We start from the raw sequence: 26,026 nt of genomic DNA, 5'->3' as shown, positions 1-26,026 counted from the left end.
TCCTGAACACTCGTACTATAAAAGGGTCGTATTAGAACAGAGGTTCGTAGGAAGATATGACAAGTAACCTCTGTGGGAAGAGAAAGATATTCCCAGAGAATTGAAATATATGCCCAATGTTAAAGATTAAAGTTGATTAGTTACATACAGATATAATATTATTGTGTTGAAACGATTTATAATTACATTTATTAAAATTGTTGGAAGCGCACGTACAATCTCCATAGCAAGCCCGCAAGATCGTCAGAAACACCCTCAGTTGGACCCATGAGAGCCGTTATGTCAACAAACGCACGTGCGTGTATTTGAATCTCTCGCCGTCAATCGCATGATTCTTATAAAAAACATCATAATAGGCAGCAAAATCCTGTTAGCTAAATTCTTTGTACTTTCAATATGACGATCATTCTCTTCCCACAGAGGTTACTTGTCATATCATCCTACGAACCTCTGTTCTAATACGGCCATATTTCCCGGTTCTCGTAAAATCCCCTAGCGGCAAAAGATCGCAACACGAATTATCTCCCTTCTTTCTATCCAATCAGAACACGTGTTACATCGACTTAGATTCAACTTGACTAACACAAGCAAATGTGGGGCCACAAATATCCCCCATCTGCCGGGGACTTGTGTTGATGTCACACACAAGACGTTTAATGGCTAGCTTGTCCGTTGTCAACGAGGGCGATGAAGACGCCACTGATCCGCCATAACATGACTGAGTTCTGTCTAGAAGAAACGTTTGCGCATCGCGCAGGGGAAGAGGTTCTAGTTTTCCCGAAGTATACGGAAATTACCGAGGCCTTGCGAATGATCACTTTTGAAACAACGTCGCTGATTGCACAACTAAATCTGATTGCCTCCAATCACGAGTCTTGAACGCTCACACCACGAAAGGGCCGTATTAGAACAGAGGTTACGTAGGAAGATATGACAGGAGTAACCTCTGTGGGAAGAGAATGTATGACGATATATATTTTTCATGATTTTTTAAATAATGACATAATGCCATAAACGATTTAAGTACTCGGGATTATATTTACCAAAGCACCGTAGTCATTTACGCGCGTTCTGATTGGTTTGTCGTATTTTCGCACATAACAACCATCGAGAAAGGGACGAGTCTTCTTGCAGGTTACGGAAAGGGGCGAGTGGTGACGAATGGAGTGGGTCACGAATGTCCAATCAGGTGTCTACGCTGGGGAGTTGAGCGTACCAATCACAAGGCTTCTGTCATACCTCACTTCCGCTTCTTCGGTAAACAGTAATGTTAAGGAGTAGAGGGAGTTCTTGCATATATTTTTTTAAGGTAGACCTGTCAATTTGTCTGCATGATTTTTTCGATCAAACCTTCGCGGCTCGCCATCTTTGTTGACACTGACAAGCTCGGTTGTAACGGCTTATATGATTGGCTACTGTGAGAAGGCGGAGCCAGCAAAGGGAGGTAATACAATTATCGTTCCGAGCGCTAGATGCATCCAGGGTACTAGTGAAGATTTATCGGAAAAGATTAAGGTATTTCTCTGAGGTAAGATTTACTGAATAATTAAACAAGCAAACAGATAAATAAATAAATAAATAAATAAATAAATAAATAAATAAATAAATAAATAAATAAATAAATAAATAAATAAATAAATAAATAAATAAATAAATAAAATAAATAAATAAATAAATAAATAAATAAATAAATAAATAAATAAATTTAGTACCATGACCTACATTTAATATAGCGCCCCCCGAACTTCAGTTTATATGTACCAGTAATTTACCTGAATCCCAGCAGCAAAGAAAAACATGGCGTGATCCCGGAGTTGCTTCCTGGAGAGTGTTTGGCCTGTCTCCTCATCCCTGGCGAGCATCAGGACGCTCAGGATGTCTTTCATACCATCCTCCTCAACTGGAGAGAAACCAGTGATACTGTCACACTAACCCCCACACAGATAGATATATACATAGCCAATGTTATATGGACATATATCACACACACCTGGATGCTATATGGACATATATCACACACACCTGGATGCTATATGGACATATATCAAACACACCTGGATGCTATATGGACATATATCACACACACCTGGATGCTATATGGACATATATCACACACACCTGGATGATATATGGACATATATCACACACACCTGGATGATATATGGACATATATCACACACACCTGGATGCTATATGGACATATATCACACCCACCTTGATGATATATGGACATATATCTCACACACCCGGATGATATATGGACATATATCACACACACCTGGATGCTATATGGAAATGGACATCCGATCAAAAGAAAGTACTACATGTACACTGTTCAAAGTGGGATTTGACCAAACCATTACAAAACCATTATCAAAACGTTACTAGGTTACAACAGCCTTCGAAACACTGCTACCTCATGGTCCACAATCAGCTGATATACATGTAGCAAATACATCACCATCCAATAACCATTAATTATTTGTTTCATGTTGAACATGATATGGGCGTTTATTGTCAATGTATATGAGACACGTGTGAGCTCTATAATCAGATCTATGACACACATTGAAATAACGTCATTAAACATAAATGTACATGGCAAATGTATTGAAATATTGTCAATCATATCACCTTAACCCCGCAGTGATTGAGTTGGGCGGAACGCTGCACTGAATATTATTCGACTTTTATTAAAGCGAGTCAGCTTAAAGTGCACTGATTGTTTTGAAGGTCGTAGACTTTTACCACAAACATTTGAAACATATAGGAGCTACGTATACGGTAAAGGGACGCAACTCTGACCACTGTGACCCTTGACTACATACAAGTATGACGTCAACTAGTTCACACTCCTGTCACATACAGACCTGCTTCTGTGTCGATGGCGGCCTGTTTGATGCGAATTGCTTCATCAATTATCTTGTCGCAAACTTTAAGATTTCTTGAATACGTCCTGTTTGCTTTAGTTGGCAGGTTCATGGCGAGCTTGGCCCAGAGGAACCTCAGTTTCCTGTAGTAGATTATTCCTTGTTATCATCGGGATGAAACTCGGTAATCGGGACAGACTACAAGCCTCATCATTGTCACATAACGTTCTTTTACAATGTCGAGAAACTGATTGGAATTAGACGCCATGTTTGTTTGTTTGTTTGTTTGTTGTTTAATGCCGCACTCAGCAATATTCCAGCTTTATGGTGGCGGTCTGTAAATAATCGACTTCTGGAACAGACAATCCAGTGATCAACACAATAATCATCGGTTTGTGCAATTGGGATAATAAGTCAGCGAGCCTGACCACCAGATTCCGTTCGTCACTTACGAAAAGCATGGGTTGCCATTTCTAACCCGGATCTTTAGAGTGAAAGAGTGAGTGGATTTGCTACCACAGTGAGAAATATTAAGTTTTTAATCAATGAGGCCAAAAAGAAACCAATTGTGACCACAGCACGGAGGGGTAGTCTAGTGGTTAAGATGTTGGCTCGTCATGCTGAAGACCCGGGTTCGATTCCCCACATGGGACAATGTGTGAAGCCCATTTCTGGTGTCCCCCAGCTGTGATATTGCTGGAATATTGCTAAAAGCGGCGTAAAACTATACTCAATCAAGCAATCAATCAATACAGTACCGATAGGATACAGGGCTAAAGTACCTATGTACATGCATCAGCAGAATATGCGACAGGAATAGATGTATCGTAGATAATATCACATCTGTAACACACACGATGGAAAACGTCTGGTAACGATCCCGGTATATAGGCTTAAAGAGATGAAGCTTTGCCCTCTGGGCACCCCATACTGTATGCATGAAGGGCTCTTACCCTGGCTTATATTTGGAAACACCGTTGAAAGCTTTTGCAACGTCTTCGTGAGATGCTGATAAGTCACACATTTTGACCCCAAACCCACACTTGGCAATGTTCTCCGTCGTCTGAAAGAGGGAGAGAATTGTGATAAGTACTGTAATGTTCCTTCACACATTTAGTCTGAACGTTAGAACAGGGGTATAAATTTGATATTGACATCCAACGCCTGGCTATGTTAATATACATACAGGGGGTGCTCTGCATACTGTTTAATCAACCAACAGACATTCACATACCTGTTAAGAAGGGTGCAGTTCATGAGTTGGATGTAAGAAACAAAAACAATGCCTGCTGCTCTAGTCACCCTCGAGGAAAACCCAATTGTGTTTGACATATTCAAACTTGAAATAAACAAACATATTTCACGACAAAAGACACGATCAAAGAAAACAAAATCAAAAGAAATTATTATGCATCATGGCAAGGATTTGTTTGTTTGTTGTTTTAAGCAGTGCTCAGAAATATGCCAGCTAAATGGCGGCGGTCTGTAAATAATCGAATCTGGACCAGGCAATCAACAGCATGAGCATCGATCTACGGATAACATGACATGCTTCATCCCGCGAGGCTCACCACCCGATCTCTATAGTCGCCATTACGACAAGCATGGGTTGCTGAAGACCGATTCTAACCCGGATCTTCACGGGTCCCTATGCAAGGAATAATACAATCCTTTTAGTGCTTAAACCATTCAGTGTATAATAAACTTGATGCCATTATTATTATTGCGATACAAGCCCCTGTGTCGTAGGGAGGCCCATTCAGCCAGACAGATTGAGGTTTTTCATGAATACAGGATATGGTCACTAAAATCACTCACCAGTTTACTCAGATCCTCGGCCACTTCCACCAACCCCTCTCCTACATTCCTAGTCTTTTTTGTCCAAGTGTCAACCAGCCTTTCCCCGTGTGTCTGCATAGCTGGGATCAACCCTTTAACATCAAACAACTGTGTTACCCGTGCATTTCAGTTTGGTACTATACACATGGACAAAAGTATCGCAACGCACATGATTTGTAATCCCCCATATAGCCATTTGTTTACCAATGACCGCGTTTGTTTACGTCATACAACCCTATATATTAGCACTTCAAAACGAGTGTGCCTTTTGTCATGCTCGCTTCACTGAATAAACTACAGTTTTTCGGGTTCAAAACTGGAGTTGGGTAAAGGTTCCTTTACTGTTGTTAACCGTGACAATATTGATACTATGAAAATTATTGGGTGTTCCGATACTTTTTCCCATGTGTATATGTGTGATCGTAAAATCAAGGTTGTCAATTTTCAATAATGTAGCAATGGTTACCAATTTGTATGTTTTCTGTTGGTTGTTTTATGTCTAAGGGTGGTCGGAAGGGAATCTAAGGTGATTCGGAGACTAGGAGATGTCTAAGGGTGGTCGGAAGGGAATCTAAGGTGATTCGGAGACTAGGAGATGTCTAAGGGTGGTCGGAAGGGAATCTAAGGTGATTCGGAGACTAGGAGATGTCTAAGGGTGGTCGGAAGGGAATCTAAGGTGATTGGGAGGCTAGGAGGCCACACGGGAAGCTATGCACAATGACAACGTTCTTTTGTGGAGAGTCTGTACCAATATATGGGACTTACTCTGCAGGACCGTCGTCTTGAACGCCTGGCCACACAGTCGGCGGTGAACCGAATGCTCCTCATCATTCATAAACAACAGACTCATACCTATCCCTGGCTCCAGAACCCTGGAAATAAATACGGACTGTGAAAATGCAAACAACAGGCTTATAAGTGAGTGAGTATGGTTTTACGCCGCACTCAGCACTATTCAGGCTATATGGCGGCGGTCTGTAAATAAGCGAGCCTGGACCAGACAATCCAGTGATCAACATCATGAGCATCGATCTACGCAATGGACAAGCTTGTATACCACTGCATCTTCCCAGGGCAAGTAGACAAAACTGGTTACACAACACTTACGCTTCTTAACCAGAAAGTAGTTCAAAGAGACAGGACGGTATCCAGTTTAGCCACATTCATAAATTAATGTCAAGCATGGACCAGGGTTGCTTCCCATTTTCCAACTAGGATTCGCTTTCCTTCGCTGCTGTTACATTAGGTGCAATGGCGAGACTCCAGTGGTTATCATGTCTGGTTGCAAGATCTTTGCTGCTAATGAGTATGGTTTTACACCACTTTTAGTAATATTCCAGCAATATCATGGTTGAGAACGTCAGATATTAGCTTCACACATTGCCCCCCTAGAATCAAACCGATTCGTCGGAACGACGAGCGAGTGCTTTAAGCACTAGTACTCGGCTAGTCAACGCCCCTCAAGAACTTTGGGTCTGCAGTGCCTGTTCCTTACCAGGACAGGAAGTAAACTCACGTTTTGACATAGTTGGGTCGGACGTAGTTGGTGCTGTTTGTGTATTGGATGTGGTACATGGCCTTGGGGTCAGCTATCATCACCCGCTGCTCGCACATGCAGTGGAAGTAGCGGATCACGCCGGTCCCCATTTCTCGCATCCACCTGAAACAGTTCCATCACTGTATCTACTTATACCTTCATCTCACACTTTTACCTGAAACAGTTCCATCACTGTATGTGCCCACACCTGCATCTCACGCTTTTACCTGCAGCACTTCCAACTAATTACACTTGCATCTCACACTTTTACCTGAAACAGTTCTATCACTCTATCTACTTACACCTGTATCTCAAACTTCGCTTTGGAATCAATAAAATGCATTATGCCAATGAGCAAATACACATTTTAATTTTTTTCAGACAACTGCATGTTCAGAAGACAACATGATTTGTCTTCGATTTTGGAGGATTGGACAGGCTGAATGTTAAGAGTCCCAAAGACTCTGTTTACAAGTTGCTGCTACGAATACAAGCAGCATATCCACAGTGCATCAACAAGCTTACTCCGTGTAAACGTCCATCTTGTCCCCCTTGAAATACTCCTCCATGTTGCCATAGAAGAGGCTCTCTCTCGGCCGGCTAGGTATCTGTATGGAGACAAGGAAAAATACAATAAAACTCCGTTAATCCACACAAGTAAATCACAATTCCCGACAAACAAATTATTGTTAACACCCCGGTTCTGCATACGATAAAACCCCTCTTATCCATACCAATAAACCAGTACGAAATAACACTATTAGGAATTTATATAGTGTGTATTGCGCTTTGTGAACATCGACTGGATACAAGTGACTGTTATAGGAATAAACGCAGCTTCCCGAGCAAAGGGAGGTAACTGACTAGACCTTAAAGTCGAAACTGGGCGTATATGGTCTGTTAACTCCCATGAATCGGGAAGCTTGCAGACTAACATTATAGTAACTGGTGCTTTGTTTCTTGGTGTAAAAGTGCTTGTTGTATCACATCGGACAAAATGTGATTTGCCACAGCCATTGAGCAGAACGCGGCTATATAACTTGAATATTGCCAATATCGGTGTTATATTCAAACCGACTCACCCACTGAAATAAAAATAAGGGGATGTCACTTAAAACCGCTGTAACCAGGGCTCACCTTGTTGAGTGGAGAAAACCACTGCTTTTTCACATATATCCAAATGCCCCAGATAACAGTTCCCCCACAGACGACGGAAAGAGCAGCCCCGCGACGCCACCAGTCCCACTGGGCGTCAACACCAACCACAGACATCGTGAAATGATAGACTCTGAAACATTAGATAGGGGATAGGTCAAGATGTACCTTCACAGGTGTTGATCATACTATTTACAATACTGTCTTTTACTACAACAGATGTTTTCTTTTGTTTCTTGTGGTTGTTTTTTGTAATTTAAATTTTATTTCTGAATCCCTGTTACAGTCAAAACTAAGCAGCCAGGGGACAGGTCAGTCTGAAGATATACAGTAATTGAATGGGATACAAGACAATCCATTCACTCACCATTCGCACAAATACAAGATTATTTTTAATTATCAAACATATTAGGAATATAATTAATTCAGTCGTCTTTGAACAATCCATGATATAAGACCCATTTCGAATAAAATTAGCCGTTACAGCTTTGGTTAAAGAAAATAAATTTTTCAATGTTATATCTCAATTTCAACTCACTTCTGAACTGAACAATAGTTGGCAAAACAGAATTGAGCTTGCATTTGTTAAAGTAATATTTTCCCAATAATATGAACAAGTCAAAAACAGAGTCAGTACAATCAATTTTCTTACAGCCAAAATTTATCATTTCCATAGTTAGATTGAGATCATGGATGTGGTCACAACCTTCTGTTAACCATGATAAAAAATTTGACTTAAAGGTTTGCACAAATTCAAATTACAACAACAAGTGACAAGTAGATTCCTTTTCTTCATTACAGAATGAACATAAGTCAGAATCTTTTATTTTAATGTTTTTAAGAAATGTATTGGTAGGTAAAATTCTATGGAGTATTATGTACTGGAACCATCTCAATTTGGTGTCTTGTGTTGATTTAAACGATTTTAGGAAAGTACAGTTTCAGTCAAGACCACACTGAAAATCCTCTTGCCACTTTAACTGTGCTCTTGGTTTCATATTGGAGGAACAAAGGATATAGTAATAGGCTTTTGAGCCTTTATTAATTGAAAGTAACAGCTAAGTAGTAGTAGTAGTAGTTTATTTCGGTAAATCAGGCCACAGGCCCAGTTAACAATGAATGTATTGACAAAGATGTTGATGCGGCGCCACCAGTACATGTAGCAATGTTTGAGTTCAACAAGTTATATCTGGTACAATATACATGTGAATATAGAATATGTAGGTTATGTAATGGACAGTCGCTTGCTCCTCATTTTAAGAGCAAAGAAAGTAAACTTGGCAAGGTTATTAAGCATGAAAGTATTTTTGGTGGTAAATAAAAGTTTACATTTACACTCTGAAGGAAATTTGTAGTAATAACTTGGCAGGAAATTTCTTCTAAGGTCATTATAGATGGACCCACTAGACAGACATGGTGTTCTGTTTCTACATTTGGGATGATACAAAATGGACAAAGTCTTTCACTTTTAGGTATGCCTAATTTTCTACCCTGTGATATCATAAGATCAATACTGGATGTACGAAATTGTGAAAGAGTAACCCTAAATGCATCAATATTCACAGCATTTTAATAGTTTTCATATTCATTGGATAACTTTATTGTTTTATAAAAATACAGTGAAGATAGTTTGTCAAACGATTCAAAGAGAAACTGATTATCAATATCAGTGCACCGTGTTCTAAAAGCTGATAGAAATGATTGAATGCAGGAGACAGATTGCGGGTTCCAGATTTCACCAAATCCATAAGAACATAAAAGGTTTTTAACTTTAAGAGCCCAACAATCCAGACCCTTTTCAGGTCGGTTGTACTGATATACATAACTGTAATGTAGTATACTGTTTTCACTCTGGGATAATATACGTAACCAGTACTTAATTATTTTCAAATGTTGATGTACTTTTAATGAGTATCTCCCCAGTTCAGCTCTCGCAACTATGTAAGGGACATATCTTCTTAGCTTTAATATGAGTTTACAGAATGTATCATGAACATTCAAAATATCTTTAGAGGGATGGAATCCGCATATTTCTGAGCCATATATTAGCAAAGATATGAACTAACATGTTTATGAAAATTGTACACATTTGATTCTAACAAAAGTATTACTTTCCAAGCCTGTTGAGACAATACCTTTTGAGATTTATACCATGAACCAGAGCTAGAAAGATGTACTCCCATATATTTATAACTGGGAACAATATCAAGCGGGCTGCCATTAAGACACAACTTTTCGTACTTTTTAAGCCTGCCCGCTTTACGAAAAACAATAATTTTGCTCTTGGATGAATTTACCTTTAGTTGCCACTTGTTGCAGAAATCCGTCCGTTTATCTAATCTTTTTGGTAGACCAATAACAGTGCTATCGAATAAGATTATATCATCAGCAAATAAGAGTATGAAGAGATCCAGCAAGTCTAGATTAACACAATATTGCTTATCTACACTCAGAAACTCTGCTATATCATTTACAAAAAATGAAAATAAGAAAGGTGACAATTGGCATCCTTGTCGTACACCAAAGAGGCAGTCAAAGAAGGGACTACAGCCACTGTTGACCAACACATGTTTTCACATTTTCATACATATTCTTGATAAGTCTAAACATTTTCCCCTTTACATTACCAATCCACAGTTTGTAAAATAGGGATGGTCTATGAACAGAATTGAAAGCTGCTTTCAGATCTATGAAAGCGCAGTAAAGTCTACCTTTATAAAGTGTTAGGTACTTATTAATGAAGGTGTCAATTACAAAAACATTGTCAATCGTTTGAAAGCCTTTCCTAAAACCTGCCTGTTCAGGAATAATAATATTTTGATTATAAGCCCATTTCGAAAGTCTGTTGCATAAGATTTTAGAAAAGATTTTACCAGAAACCTCAATTAGAGTGATTGGCCTAAAATTTGCTGGATCATTACTCGGCCCCTTTTTGTGGATAGGAATAATGGCACCAAGTGTCTACTGAGAGGGGTAAACATCACTTGACAAAATCATGTTATAAAGTACTCTCAACATGTCCAGGCATTGTCTAGGAGCATACTTGAAAAATTCTATTGGGACGCCACTGTACCCAGGGACTTTCCCACAATGCATACTTGAGTTTGCGTCCTGAATTTCGGATACAGAGATGTCATGATCAAGACCATTATCAACATCAGTAGTTGCTTCAATGAGGTTGTCAGTTATTCCTGAGACGAAATCATTTACAGAAATATAGAACTCAAGTTCATCTAGATCATAGTTTGTACCATTAAACAGTTGTTCGAAGTGTGCAATCCACGCGAGTGATGTAATAGTTCCTGGCTGTGATTGTATCTTCGGTCTCAATAAGGGCCAGAAAGGTTTACTGTTATTACTCTGAAGCGATTGTTCCAGCTTGTTCACAAACACATCGGTCGAGACAGCCGATTTATGCAAGCAGAGTTCCTTATAGTGTTTCCGTGCCGAGATGTAGGTCAGTTGGTCGCATTCTTCGTTGCTTGCATGAAACGCACGCAGCAATTGACGAGCTGTCAAGCTCGCGTGTAAACAGTCATCGTCGAACCAATCACTGTGCTTGTGCACTGTTCTAGTTCTGTCCCAAGATTTTCTGGGTTTCCCAGAGCATTTTTCCAAACATTTTAATGCACTGTCAAAATCATTGCTGCTAATGTGGTTGTTAAAATCGTTCTTAATTGAATCCTCAAGATTATTCCATGAGTTTACATATTCACCACGAAAGTGATCGGACCAGACATACTTTAGGTGGTCAGTGAGATTTTCACGATGACAGTCAAATACACTGTTGAAAGCTGGGGCAGTGGGGTAGCCTAGTGGTTAAAGCGTTGGCTCGTCACACCGAGGATCCGGGTTCGATTCCCCACATGGGCACAATGTGTTAAGCCCATTTCTGGTATCCCCCGCCGTGATATTGCTGGAATATTGCTAAAAGCGGCGTAAAACTAAACTCAGTCAGTCAGTCAGTTGAAAGCTAACAAATAGATTATAGGTAAATGGGTACACTCTATTTTATCTGAAACATCAAATTTGGTAAATAGTTGGAAGAGGTTTAAATTACACAAAAAATAATCAACAACACTCTAACCTGAATTGGCAAAACAAGTCATTTTACCAACACTACTGTCTGAACACAATTGACCATTACAAATCCGGAGTCCTGTTGATTGACAAAAGTTTGACAAAGAGAGTCCACGCTTGATGACAACATTGCTTGTAATGTGCGTGGTAGGCTATCGTCTTGATAATAGTCCATGTCATTAGCGATGGGCAGATACATATCATCGTTTTCAATAAAATCAGGTAGTGTACCATCACCAGTACGAGCATTAAAGTCACCATGAATAACTATCTCACAGCTTGGGAAGTCTGATTTTAAACATAAGATGTCATTCTGTAAGATATCAAATAATCCCTCCTCAGAGTGCACACTAGACCCCTCAGGGGAGAAATACACAGTACAGATGAATAAAGGCGTTTGTCCTCCGTGATACGTTATCCACAGAATGTTGTTGGACGCTGATTTAAGTTGAGTGACTTGCGATGAGTTCCTTATTGCCCCTTTCAGTTTTGCTTCTCAACTGGCTGAATTGTTGATATCCAGGAAAACTGAACACATCATCGTGAATAGCTCATGTCTCCACAAGAAATATTATATCAAATCTATTAACAACCGAGAAATTGGTGTAATTCCTGTACATTGTCCGGTGTTTTCTTTCACAATTGGCAAGCCAGTAAAATCTTTTCTTATAGAGTTAATGACACCATAGTATTCTAAAAAAGATACATTCAATTGGTACCTTTCATTAAAATCAACCAGAGACAGATAACTGCCATTTTCATCAACGAGATCACAAATTTGAGAGATACCCCTTTGAAACCACCCTTCATAAAAAATAGTTTTCTTATCAATCACAATATTGCTATTATAAAATATATGATCAGACAAGAAATCTTCAAAATTATCAGGCTTAATTTTACTTGAAAAATCATAAAAAGCATTGAAACAATCAATCCAGAAGGGAATTATCAGAATTCAATGTTTTTCCAAAATTATTTGCCATGCTTATCAAATTCACTACATTTACAATAACTAGCATTTAAAATATATTTCCACTTGGGATCTTTAGTAACTAATTTTCTCATTCAAGTCACCTTCAAAGCTTTGACATTTTCAAACATATTAATCATACCCAATCCACCCTCCTTAACTGGTCTACATATTGTTTCTCTCTTTATTCTGTCAGGTTTCTTATTCCATACAAAATTAAATAACATTTTGTTAAGTTCCTTAAGAAAAACACCAGGAGGATTAGGTAGAGTTAGAAAAAAGATAATTAACTTTAGAAATAAGTAATGATTTGATCAAAGCAATCTTTCCAAGTGGGGTTAAGATTCTGTTTATCAACTTATTCCTCGGATGTTTTAATTCAAAAGGTTTTGAGCTAAATTTGACCTGAACAATACCTGAAATATTTGTGCTAAGAGTAACACCTAAAACCTTGAATCTTGAGGGGTTCCATTTGAATTTAAATGACTACAACAGATGTTGATCATACAGTAAATATATTGTCCATAACTACAACAGATGTTGATTATACCAGTAATAATATTGTCCATAACTACAACAGATGATGATTATACCAGTAATAATATTGTCCATAACTACAACAGATGATGATTATACCAGTAATTATATTGTCCATAACTACAACAGATGTTGATTATACCAGTAATTATGTTGTCAATAATTACAACAGATGCTGATTATACCAGTAATTATGTTGTCTATAACTACAACAGATGTTGATTATACCAGTAATTATATTGTCTATAACTACAACAGATGTTGATTATACCAGTAATTGTATGTCTATAACTACAACAGATGTTGATTATACCAGTAATTATATTGTCCATAACTACAACAGATGTTGATTATACCAGTAATTATGTTGTCTATAACTACAACAGATGTTGATTATACCAGTAATTATGTTGTCTATAACTACAACAGATGTTGATTATACCAGTAATTATGTTGTCCATAACTACAACAGATGTTGATTATACCAGTAATTATGTTGTCAATAACTACAACAGATGTTGATTATACCAGTAATTATGTTGTCAATAACTACAACAGATGTTGATTATACCAGTAATTATGTTGTCAATAACTACAACAGATGTTGATTATACCAGTAATTATGTTGTCAATAACTACAACAGATGTTGATTATACCAGTAATTATGTTGTCTATAACTACAACAGATGTTGATTATACCAGTAATTATGTTGTCAATAACTACAACAGATGTTGATTATACCAGTAATTATGTTGTCTATAACTACAACAGATGTTGATTATACCAGTAATTATGTTGTCAATAACTACAACAGATGTTGATTATACCAGTAATTATGTTGTCAATAACTACAACAGATGTTGATTATACCAGTAATTATGTTGTCAATAACTACAACAGATGTTGATTATACCAGTAGTTATGTTGTCTATAACTACAACAGATGTTGATTATACCAGTAATTATGTTGTCAATAACTACAACAGATGTTGATTATACCAGTAATTATGTTGTCTATACTTACAACAGATGTTGATTATACCAGTAATTATGTTGTCAATAACTATAACAGATGTTGATTATACCAGTAATTATGTTGTCAATAACTACAACAGATGTTGATTATACCAGTAATTATGTTGTCTATAACTACAACAGATGTTGATTATACCAGTAATTATGTTGTCAATAACTACAACAGATGTTGATTATACCAGTAATTATGTTGTCTATAACTACAACAGATGTTGATTATACCAGTATTTATGTTGTCAATAACTACAACAGATGTTGATTATACCAGTAATTATGTTGTCAATAACTACAACAGATGTTGATTATACCAGTAATTATGTTGTCAATAACTACAACAGATGTTGATTATACTAGTAATTATGTTGTCTATAACTAAAACAGATGTTGATTATACCAGTAATTATTTTGTCTATTTCTACAACAGATTATTTTTTCTATAACTGCAACAGATGTACCTCTCAGTGAATGTCATATGTTTGATAACGTCTGACGATAAGAGAAGTATGTCCACAGAATGAACTCTTGTGTCTTCTGTCAACACTCAATGGCGACATTCTTAAGATATTTTGTTACAGATGTAATTTGATGTAAACCTTATCAAAATAAAAATAATTCACACAATAAACATTCCTTACTCGTGCCTTCACTAGTCCATCATGTTTTGTGCAATATCATCCAGATTTTATAAAATGTTGCAGAAATGAGTGATGATTAACACAATTCTTGTTACCAAGAAATAGATTTGGTATACTTTCTTCTGACTCTGTTAAGGTGTGTAACAAATGAGAGAGGTTTACATGAAGTTTCCTATTCTACCTAAAGTGTACCTATGTCGAATGCATCTATATATGTCTAGGTCTGTAGATGTCTCTTGTGATGTACTAAACAGTTTGTAAATCACCATGTACTTCAGTGTTCATTGGTTCATATCCATATCAGTGTCACTGATGTTGAAATATAGGTGCACTACACACACAAAGCACAAACATACATACATACACGCACGCACGCACATACATACACACACACACACATACATACATACATACATACATACATACATACATACATACATACATACATACATACATACATACATACATACATACATACAAACATACATACATACATACATACATGCGCGCGTAAGGGCGTGCGTGCGTACGTACATGTGTACATACATACATACATACATACATACATACACACACACACACACACACACACACACATACATACATACATACATACATGCGCGCGTAAGGGCGTGCGTGCGTACGTACATGTGTACATACATACAATATAAAACATTATGTTTAAATACGATTGATTGATGCCGCTGCTTAAATGTAAATGTTGAAGCTGCAGTACATTCTCAATACCCATATTCAAAATGTTAGCTCACAAAACACACAAAATATTTTTTTTATTTCCCGTTTGCCAACAAACACCTGTTCCTACAGATATGACAGTCAAAGTATGATAACACGAATGCATGCCTGTGTGTGCTATCAGGAAATCATGACATGCATCATAAAATTTTAAATGCCTCAGGTTCATTTTGCCCTGCTTTCGGGATCTAAGTCTGGTATTCGTCATCTAAACGTAAATAATTTGTTGGAAGGTGTATTTACACGTTACATATGTAACATGTGTTATAACATGTTCACAACTTCGATCATCATTCAACTGAACATTCGCTTCAAATACTAATAATAGCCGCCATATAGCTGGAATATTGCTGAGTGCGGCGTAAAACTAAACTAAACTCGCTCAAATACTAATCCCAGTTCGCATACTCTCGGTTATGTTGTTAATATGCATGTTCCACAAGAAAAATGGATCTAAACCAAAACATATGCTCCATAATGCAGCGGGATAAAGTATGCCACCTTGTAGACCGACAAAACTGTTTAAACCTCACAGAGGCCTGTGCGTGGTTTGTTTGTCCTGAGTCTCATTACACGAATAATAAAATACATATCATTCGTGTTTGTGTGAAATACGATGTGTTACATAAAATCATTTCGAAAAAGAATGGTTTTATAAATGGAATCAGAGAGTATGACAACTAATCTACGATGACCTGAGCGCCATGTCAAATGCACAACGACATCACGACGACCATCGATCGTATCAGTTCACAAACTCAGCCGAGACTCACCTCGTTAACGCAACAATGTCTCCAACATCAACGCAGTCGTCCAGATCTGGGTCCTACTGAACGAGCTGTCAATTCACTGTGGCTTTTAACGTTTCGGTACACAGTAGATAGAATCAACTTTATTCTTAGAACCGAAACGGTACGTGGAAACTGACTGGATTTCCATGAAATGTACCCTGCTAAATATAGCATTGGATGTGAGTTCTACTTTCTGTTTCAAGATACAGGTTTCCATGAGTTACTTGTGTGTGTGTGTGTGTGTGTGTGTGTGTGTGTGTGTGTGTGTGTGGTGTGTGTGTGTGTATGTGTGGGGGCATCAAATTGTACATGTACTCCATGCTATACACACTCGCACGCACGAACGAACGCACGCACACACACCAGCCATAAATTCTTAACGGTCCCTTATGAAGGGTATCGTAGTCGGTTTGATTTCGGAATCAAGGGCTGGGGGGAATTTTTCAGTTTGATCTAAACGTACACCGTGAATCAACTCAAGGGCGAATGGACGCGGGGCTATATGGATGTTGTTTCGCGCAGCAATATTCCAGCATTGTTCGATCGGCATTCTAGAAGATGGTGATTCAATAATGAAGCATACAACTTTACAACTTTACAGCTTTTAACCAGTGATACACGCCCGTAAGTATGGTACAACAACGGATTTAGCTATATTCCAGCAATATCACGGCGCAAGACACCTATTTGAGCATAGTATTACAACGGGTTTAGCTATATTCCAGCAATATCACGGCGCAAGACACCTATTTGAGCATAGTATTACAACGGGCTTAGCTATATTCCAGCAATATCGTGGTGCAAGACACCTATTTGAGTATAGTATTACAACGGGCTTAGCTATAGTCCCGCAATATCACGGCGCAAGACACCTATTTGAGCATAGTATTACAACGGGTTTAGCTATATTCCAGCAATATCACGGCGCAAGACACCTATTTGAGCATAGTATTACAACGGGCTTAGCTATATTCCAGCAATATAAAGGCGGAGGACATCTGTTTGAGTATGGTGTTACAACAGTTTTAGCAATATTCCAGCAATATCACGGCTGGGGACACCTATTTAGAATGGTACAACACCATTTTTAGCAATATTCCAGCAAATGGCGCGGGACACCTGTTTACGTATGGTATTGCAACAGTTTTAGCAATATTCCAGCAATATCACGGCTGGGGACACCTATTTAGAATGGTACAACACCATTTTTAGCAATATTCCAGCAAATGGCGCAGGACACCTGTTTACGTATGGTACTGCAACAGTTTTAGCAATATTCCAGCAATATCACGGCTGGGGACACCTATTTAGAACACCAGTTTTAGTAATAATCCAGCAGGGGACACCAGGAATAGGATTAAATCATTGCACTCAAGAGGTATTCCACCCGAGGATCAGACCATCATACACTCATTCTCAGTAAAGAGAGACTTTTGATGTTGCACCTGATTGCACGGTTCAAAACTGATTAAAAAGTCAAATACAATGTCTCGTTTGGTATAGCTATTGTACACAACATTTTGAACTAGAAAAGTCATTGCTGCAGGTAGCGTTATGAAAATGCCAGCGGCTTAATGTTGCAAAACGCTGTGCACGTTACCTGTCGCCAGCAAACTATTCATTGTATGATGTCTGGCTGTGACCAAGGACTGCCCTGCAAGTTATTGGTTCTGATATATATCCAATCATAAACATTTCTTCTGATAATTAAATGCATCTTTATTACCATCAAACAAAATAAAGCAAGGCTTTCGTTCATCGTTTTTCGTACGTACGTTACCACAACAAGATTGGTCGTATTAATATACTCTCCCAAAAAAGAAACGCATATAGGAATTTCAACTGTATTTTTATGTTTATTTTGAAACATCTTGTAGGCTTTATGAGTCAATGAAATATAGCGAAATTGCACACTGGGAATGCAGACGTATCCGTCTTTGGCACCAACTCGAGGAAAGTCAGTTTGAGTGTCACATGGAGACGTGTGGTGGCGCTGAAGTCAATACCTCGTGTGACCACCGTGGGCATCCAGAACTGCACGGCATCGCCTCGGCATCGAACGAATAAGTCTCAGAAACTCGTGTTGCCCAATTGCAGCCCACTCTGCCTGTAGTGTCTGTGCGAGTTGCTGAAGTGTCTGGGGCAGAGGGTTACGGCGTTGCACCCGTCTGTCCAGGGCATCCCACAGATGTTCGATCGGGCTTAAGTCCGGTGATCTTGAGGGCCAGGGAAGCACATTGATGTTGTGGTTCTGGAGGAAGTCTCTAGTGAGACGTGCTGTGTGGGGCCTGGCATTGTCCTGTTGAAACAACTCCCTCTGGCGATCAATGATTGGAAGGAGGTGTGGGCGTAGGATTTCGTCACAGTACCGTTGAGCTGTCAGGTTGCCCTGGATCATCACCAAATCACTTCTCCTACGGCAGGTGTGATTCCCCCCCCCCCCCCCCCACACACACACACACATCATAACACTGTCCCGGCCGAATCTGTCCACCTGGGGAACGCAAGCGTCGGCGAAACGTTCACGTCGACGTCTGTACACCCGCATTCTTCCATCGCGTCGTTCCAATAGAAATCGTGATTCATCACTGAACCAGATTCTACGCCAATTCGGTAGGTTCCAGGCCTGAACGTTGGTGCACCATTGAACTCGATGTCGACGATGTTGTTGTCGAAGTACAGGGCCAAAATAAGGTCTTCTGGAACGTAAACCAGCCTCTCTCAACCTGTTCCTGACGGTCTGTGCAGAAAGCCTCCTCAATCCGGGTATTTGTCGAGCGGTACTGTTCTATGACGCAGGTGATGTACCCGGATGTAGCGATCCTGTGCCGCAGTGGTCGCTCGAGGTCGCCCACTACGAGGGGCATCTGCTACCGCATTCTGCCGGCAATATCTCTCCCAGAGCCGTGAAATGGTGCTTTGGTGAACATTCATGCGTCGGGCAACTGCACGTTGAGACTGGCCAGCTTCAAGCAAACCAATGGCGATATGACGGTTGCCTTCACTTAGACGTGGCATTTTGCGTTCGTCAACAATATTCCAAATACTGTGAATAATCGACAGACAGCGATCAACCTTTTATACCCATCAACGAGGCTATCTGATCCCCAACTTTCACGTGCATTGCATGTGAATTGTGTATTCTGTGACACTACACGCCGAAATTGACAATCATGCTGTTAAAATACGGGTATTTTACGGATGGTGCGTTTTGTTGTGATGTTTCAAACCATAAACACCATAGGGATCATAAACAGAGCAAAACCTTTTGTAAAATGAATCACGTTTTAATTCATTGCTACATGAAATTGCTATTTTCATGATGCGTTTCTTTTTTGGAGAGTATATATCTATTTTTTTGGGTCATGATTAGTAAAGCCGAGGAATAATGTATCTAATATGGAAATACATAATTATTTTGCCAAAATCAAAAATAGTACCATATTGGGCTGGTAACTTCCGACTAAAGAAGTCATGGGTCAAGCGTGATTGTTTTCTTGATTACAAACGTTACCACATGTACATTATCATACGGTTTAAGGTACAGTTTATCAGGCTTTATTATGAGAAACAGGGTCATATGTAAGTGAACGTCATCAATCACAAGACTTCATTGGAAGTCAACTAGAAGCCGGCGAAGATTGATGTGACACATACGTTACCGATACTCTTGTTACTCAAAATAAGAAACTGCAATGATATTCAGTCATAAATACGAAACTACGGCAGATATATGAATGAAGGATATGCCACGTGTCCCAGACACCGCCATTTGCTTCAAAGTTTCTTGAAAAAGAACTTCAAACAGCATTATCTCGTATCTTTCCAGTGGTGTATTGACGAGCGCTGAAAGTGCAGGTAAGTTGACTAGATGTGTCAGAATTTCATATTATTTATATGCATTGAGGTTATTTAGATATATCTAGAGTTACACGAGTGATGTATTTTGCTGTTTTAACACTTCAGTGCTTGTTTTTCTCAGTGATTCATACGGCACATGCGGTAATTATTGTAACGGTGGTCACCCTATATGATTAAAAAAAATAAAGCATATCTGAAAAGCATTGAATTTAGATGCTAGAACCTTAGCATAGTAAACCACGAATCAAAATAAGTCACAAAGTCTTTTACAAAAAGTGCTAATTTGACTAGGTGTTAGTAAATACTTACCATTCTGTAACCTTGTGACCTGTGCAGTTTCCAGTTACCATAGTATACCATGAAAAAAATGCAGATCCCAAGCATTATAGATGTATTGATATTTTAATTCAATAGTTTAACAAACAAACAATAGACTTTAATACTTACCTTTTAAAAGTTGTTTGGAGGTATTTAACATTAACCAGTGTTATACACATGGTAACGTATGTATCATACTTACGTTACTAAAGTTATTTCACGTTTACTAAGGAGTTATTTGAGAGAAGCAAAAATCCAAAGGTCCTCAATTTCTGGAAATGGTATCAAAGCTGTCAAGAACACTATGAAGCTACATGCTGTTGGTCCTGCAGAGACTCTTCCTTCCTGATGGTCAATGTTATAAGTTGTTACTGCGATAGCAGTCTCAACAGAGACTACTGTGACAACTGGACCAAGGTCAAGCTTCAGAGTGGAGGTTTAAAGAAGAACACCATGGATACACCTACTACAGGAGAACCAGTCGCCAGTGCGAGTAAGGATTTGTCTGATGTTGCCACAGCTGCAGGAGGATCTGTCACTGGTGGTGCAGACCCAGAGAGCAAGAAGGACCAGGAACCCACAGCTCAATTGGACATCGGAACCTTGGTCGCAGCTGTTTATGATGGAGTTTGGTATGTGGGTAGGATTGAAGCTAGTGATCCAGATGATGGGGGAGAGTTTGAGATCAACTTCCTCCAACGGGTAAAGTCTCTCTTCAGATGACCTTCTCGTGCTGACAGCCTGTGGATGACCAGAGGCCAGAGCATGTGTAAAGTTCGAACCCCTGTTGCGACTGGAAAATCTGATAGAATGCTAAAATTGGTCAAAGAAGATCTTGTGCACATTGATAATATTTATAAAATATTTATTGCTGACAAATAAGCTCATAATGTGTCCACAAAATGTGTTGACCTACCTTTACTTCGAAACCTTCGTTACGATACACACGTTACCTGTTACACACCGGTTTTACATAAGTATGTTAATGCTCAATGCATTTATGTGGGTCTCTGTAAAATATTATTTTGTTTTTTAGGTGTTAAATGCAATAGCAGACATTTTCTCATTTACTTTGACATTCAGGTCTGTTTGATGAAAGTATAACTATTTTCCTTCAAATAATTACATTCTTTGCACATTTTCAGCAAATGCTCCAATGTTTTCTGTCCGTTCCCAATATTTTTTAGTTAGATGTGTTTGACTTTTCACGCAATTCATTTAACATGTGTTATGAAACTAGAAAACTATTAAATAGAACCTGTCCCCGTTACACCCTCATATGATACGTTACGTTGTGCAGTGTGCACCCCATTTTACCCAAGTTACTGATTATATTGTGCATGAAGAATTTGTTAGTGAAAGTTTGCAATGTTACCGTTCAAATATTTATTTAAGCTTTTGAATAGAAATTATGGTTACCGTTCTGTTTTGTCTCATGGTCGATTTACTGTGTCAAAGAGTCTCTCATAACTGAGAGTGAGTGAATAATGCTTGAACAATGCATACGACGGCTTAACAAAATCTTAACTCCTTTTTCTTTGGAAGACTGCAACAACCATGCGCAGGTTTAAAACTTTAAACAATGCATTTCGTAAGAGAAAGACGGGATTCGTCAACATGAGAATATCCCTGACAGTTACTGCCTGAGGGGAACGTGATTCAAAGATAATTTCCTCTAAGAGTGTTCTCGGATAAGGTCATTCAAGTGCGGCAAACTATAACACAAGTGTGAGAATCTAAACCGAAACGCTGCTTAATGCGATTAACCAGAAGTTGTTATCGAAATAAAGTTCTATGTTTTCCAATTTACTCACCAACTTCGAGAATACCAATCACACAATACCTTCCCTCGTGAAGTTAAATGACAGTACGTACCAACATGTCTATGTTCTTTACAATAAGATGATATAGGCCTTTCTCCTCATCCCTTCAGACCAGTTAAATTAACATATAGGTCATTCTTTCAAAACAACGACTATTCCACGGTGATGGAGTGTGCAATGGTGCATGAATTGTTTGACAGGCACATCTTAGACATGGACGTACATATGCAATTACGCACGTGTTCTTTACATGAAATTTAACATTGGGTTGCTTTGGTTCCGCGCTGAGAGATACACTCGGCCGAATGTCTTATATCCTATATAAGCAGTTCTGAATATGTTCCAGCTCATAGCTTTTTGACTATCGTCAATTGTGTGTGTGTTCCAGCTGACTATTGAGGTATTCATATCACTGACGTCAGTGTGTTTGTGTGAAACACGCATTTGGTCGGGCGGTGTAATCACACACGCAGACACACTTCACTAAGTCATTAAATGGAGTTGGTCTTCGCCTCTTTTTCAGACATGCATCTTTAGAGTATCCATACCACAACAGACATGACTCAGTAACTGCTGTTACCTTGGTTGAACAATGGAATCACATACTTCATACACATGCTTGGGTTAACTGTGTCCACCTGGATTACCTGTGTCCTGGGATAGTTGTGTCCTCCGGGGTTAGCTGTGTCGTGGGTTAACTGTGTCCTCCTGGGTTAACTGTGTCCTCGGTTAGCTGTGTCCTCCTCGGCTAGCTGTGTCCTCCTGGGTTAGCTGTCTCGTGGGTTAGCTGTGTCCTCTTGGGTTAACTGTGTCCTCCTGGGATACCTGTGTCATGGGTTACCAATGTCCTCCTGGGTTAGCTGTGTCCTCCTTGGCTAGCTGTGTCGTCTTGGGTTAGCTGTGTCCTCCTTGGTTAACTGTGTCATCCTGGGTTAACTGTGTCCTCCCGGGTTAGCTGTGTCCTGGGTTAACTGTGTCCTCCTGGGTTAGCTGGGCCCCCCCCCCCCCCTCGATTAACTGTGTCCTGGGTTAACTTGTCCTCCTCGGTTAGCTGTGTCGTCCTGGGTTAGCTGTGTCCTCCTTGGTTAACTGTGTCCTCCTGGGTTAGCTGTGTCCTCCTGGGTGAGCTGTGTCCACCTGGATTACCTGTGTCCTGGGTTAACTTGTCCTCCTGGGTTAGCTGTGTCCTCCTGGGTTAACTGTGTCCTCCTCGGTTAGCTGTGTCTTCGTGGGTTAGCAGTGTCCTCCTGGGTTAGCTGTGTCCTCCTGGGTTAACTGTGTCCTCCTGGATTAACTGTGTCGCCCTGGGTTAACTGTGTCCTCCTGGGTTAGCTGTGTCCTCCTGGATTAACTGTGTCCTCGTGGGTTAGCTGTGTCTTCCTGGGTTAGCAGTGTCCTCCTGGGTTAGCTGTGTCCTCCTGGGTTAACTGTGTCCTCCTGGGTTAACTGTTTCCTCCTGGGTTAACTGTGTCCTCCTGGATTAACTGTGTCCTCCTGGGTTAACTTGTCCTCCTGGGTTAACCGTGTCCTCCTGGATTAACTGTGTCCTCCTGGGTTAACTTGTCCTCCTGGGTTAACCGTGTCCTCCTGGGTTAACTGTGCCCTCCTGGGTTAACTGTGTCCTCCTGGGTTAACTTGTCATCCTGGGTTAACTGTGTCCTCGTGGGTTAGCAGTGTCTTCCTGGGTTAGCAGTGTCTTCCTGGGTTAACTGTGTCCTCCTGGATTAACTGTGTCTTCCTGGGTTAGCAGTGTCTTCCTGGGTTAACTGTGTCCTCCTGGGTTATCTGTGTCCTCCTGGGTTAGCTGTGTCCTGGGTTAGCTGTGTCCTCCTGGGTTAACTGTGTCCTGGGTTAACTGTGTCCTCCTGGGTTAACTGTGTCCTGGGTTAACTGTGTCCTCGTGGGTTAGCTGTGTCAAGCTGGGTGAGCTGTGTCCTTCCTGGTTAGCTGTGTCCTCCTGGATTAGCCGTGTCCTCCTGGGTTAGCTGTGTCCTCCTGGATTAACAGTGTCTTCCTGGGTTAACTGTGTCCTCCTGGGTTAACTGTGTCCTCCTCGGTTAGCTGTGTCATGGGTTAGCTGTGTCCTCCTGGGTTAACTGTGTCCTCCTGGATTAACTGTGTCCTGGGTTAACTGCGTCCTCCTGGGTTAACTGTGTCCTGGGTTAACTGTGTCCTCTTGGGTTAACTGTGTCCTCCCTGGTTAACTGTTTCCTCCTGGGCTAGCAGTGTCCTCCTGGATTAACTGTGTCCTCCTGGGTTAGCTGTGTCCTCCTGGGTTAGCTGTGTCCTCCTGGATTAACAGTGTCTTCCTGAGTTAACTGTGTCCTCCTGGGTTAACTGTGTCCTCCTCGGTTAGCTGTGTCATGGGTTAGCTGTGTCCTCCTGGGTTAGCTGTTCCTGGGTTAACTGTGTCCTCCTGGGTTAACTGTGTCCTGGGTTAACTGTGTCCTCCTGGGTTAGCTGTGTCAAGCTGGGTGAGCTGTGTCCTCCTTAGTTAGCTGTGTCCTCCTGGATTAGCTGTGTCCTGGTTCTAACGGTGTCCTCCTGGGTTAACTGTGTCCTCCTTGGTTAGCTGTGTCCTGGGTTAACTGTGTCCTTCTGGGTTAGTTGTGTCCTCCTGGGTTAACTGTGTCGTGGGTTAACTGTGTCCTCCTGGGTTAGCTGTGTCCTCCTGGGTGCGCATCAGGCAACTCTCTCGAGCCTTTTTGTGACTTCGATGAGTCTGTAGACATTGGCGAGAGGAGTGGCTAGAGTTTAAATGGTGGTTGAAACCTTCGAGACTGTTGCTGGTCTCGTCAACCAGCCAAGTCGACACAACGTTGTCATTAAACTGCAGAAGGAACATCGGGACATGTGTTCGAGTCAGAGTCAGGCATCTCGCACATCCAGAATGATCAAGAGGAAGTGCATGTCGATTCCCCTCCTCTACTTTAGAGGGGGGTGGGGTGGGGTGGGTGGGGGAATGCACACTGTTGAGAAAGAGGGGGTGCACACTTCATTTTAACGAGAGTTTCAATGGTCAATTATTAAACTTGTAGGACAAAACGGGGGGTGCTCACCTCTGCGCCCCCACCCCTCCCACACACACACACACACACACAGTGACACACCCTACCCCAGGATCTGCCTATGTACCTGACACAATTTGGTGGTCAGGCTCACTGACCTGGTTGACACATATCACCGTATCCCAATTCCGTAGCCAGATGCTCCTGCTGTTGATCACTAGACTGTCTCGTCCAGACGCTGTTATATTTACAGACCGCCGCCATATAGCTGGAATATTGCTGAGTGCGGCGTTAAACAACAAATTAACAAATCAGGGTCATCATGCAGCTAATGCATGTCAGTTGACATATATGTTCACAACGTCTCAGACACTATTGACCTGTCGGGATCCGTAGCGGGTTCGAATCCATGATCAACTCCTTGGTTTGTCAGAACATATTTCGTGTTTTGGATGACGTACAGTCGGTGGTATATTTAAACTACACCATTGAGCCACACCCAAATGTCACCGTGTTACCATCCCCGATGAGTGTGAGTGCGCTGGGTTTTACGCTTTTAGCAATATTCCAGCGATATCACGGCGGACATCCCCGATGAAATTATCAGAAAACACAAAAAATCATAAAAGGATGGCATAACCTGTCATCAAACAGGCGTCATGGAGCCGCTCCACCACACCGAAGGTTTCTGAACTATATAGTACGAAATACTTGCGATAACTTATAATGGCCATGACAGCTATTTTCAAAACTTGTAACTGTAAATAAACGGAAAAGTTGCCTGTGTGTTTTGACGGATTCAATACTTA

The 26,026-nt window shown here is 40.3% G+C and overlaps 1 protein-coding gene and 1 long non-coding RNA gene across 3 annotated transcripts in view; one reads left to right on the top strand and one right to left on the bottom strand.

Moving 5' to 3' along the window:
• Positions 1-26,026, bottom strand: part of LOC124260404 (cytochrome P450 4A25-like) — an 85,728-nt gene that overhangs the window by 5,236 nt on the left and 54,466 nt on the right. The window contains exons 1-9 of one of the 2 annotated variants that reach the window (XM_046694706.1): positions 16,190-16,339; positions 7,384-7,534; positions 6,772-6,854; positions 6,226-6,369; positions 5,475-5,581; positions 4,689-4,801; positions 3,824-3,933; positions 2,871-3,013; positions 1,773-1,900 (exon numbers count right to left, since the gene is read on the bottom strand). In XM_046694706.1, the coding sequence (XP_046550662.1) occupies positions 1,773-1,900; positions 2,871-3,013; positions 3,824-3,933; positions 4,689-4,801; positions 5,475-5,581; positions 6,226-6,369; positions 6,772-6,854; positions 7,384-7,518 (963 nt within the window). In that variant the 5' untranslated portion in view covers positions 7,519-7,534; positions 16,190-16,339. Of the gene's footprint in view, positions 1-1,772; positions 1,901-2,870; positions 3,014-3,823; positions 3,934-4,688; positions 4,802-5,474; positions 5,582-6,225; positions 6,370-6,771; positions 6,855-7,383; positions 7,535-16,189; positions 16,340-26,026 lie in introns of those variants that run through there. The other variant, XM_046694708.1, reaches the window with a different exon arrangement.
• Positions 1,180-8,685, top strand: LOC124260407. The gene is made up of 3 exons (XR_006894067.1): positions 1,180-1,257; positions 6,066-6,068; positions 8,674-8,685. It is a non-coding gene; the product is annotated as an uncharacterized LOC124260407 (long non-coding RNA).

This window comes from Haliotis rubra, unplaced genomic scaffold, assembly GCF_003918875.1.
Source record: "Haliotis rubra isolate DU_JTF1 unplaced genomic scaffold, ASM391887v1 Scf761, whole genome shotgun sequence".
Classification (NCBI taxonomy): domain Eukaryota; kingdom Metazoa; phylum Mollusca; class Gastropoda; order Lepetellida; family Haliotidae; genus Haliotis; species Haliotis rubra.
The sequence above is the reverse complement of the archived record's forward strand: the minus strand, read 5'-3'. Positions and strand labels throughout refer to the sequence as shown.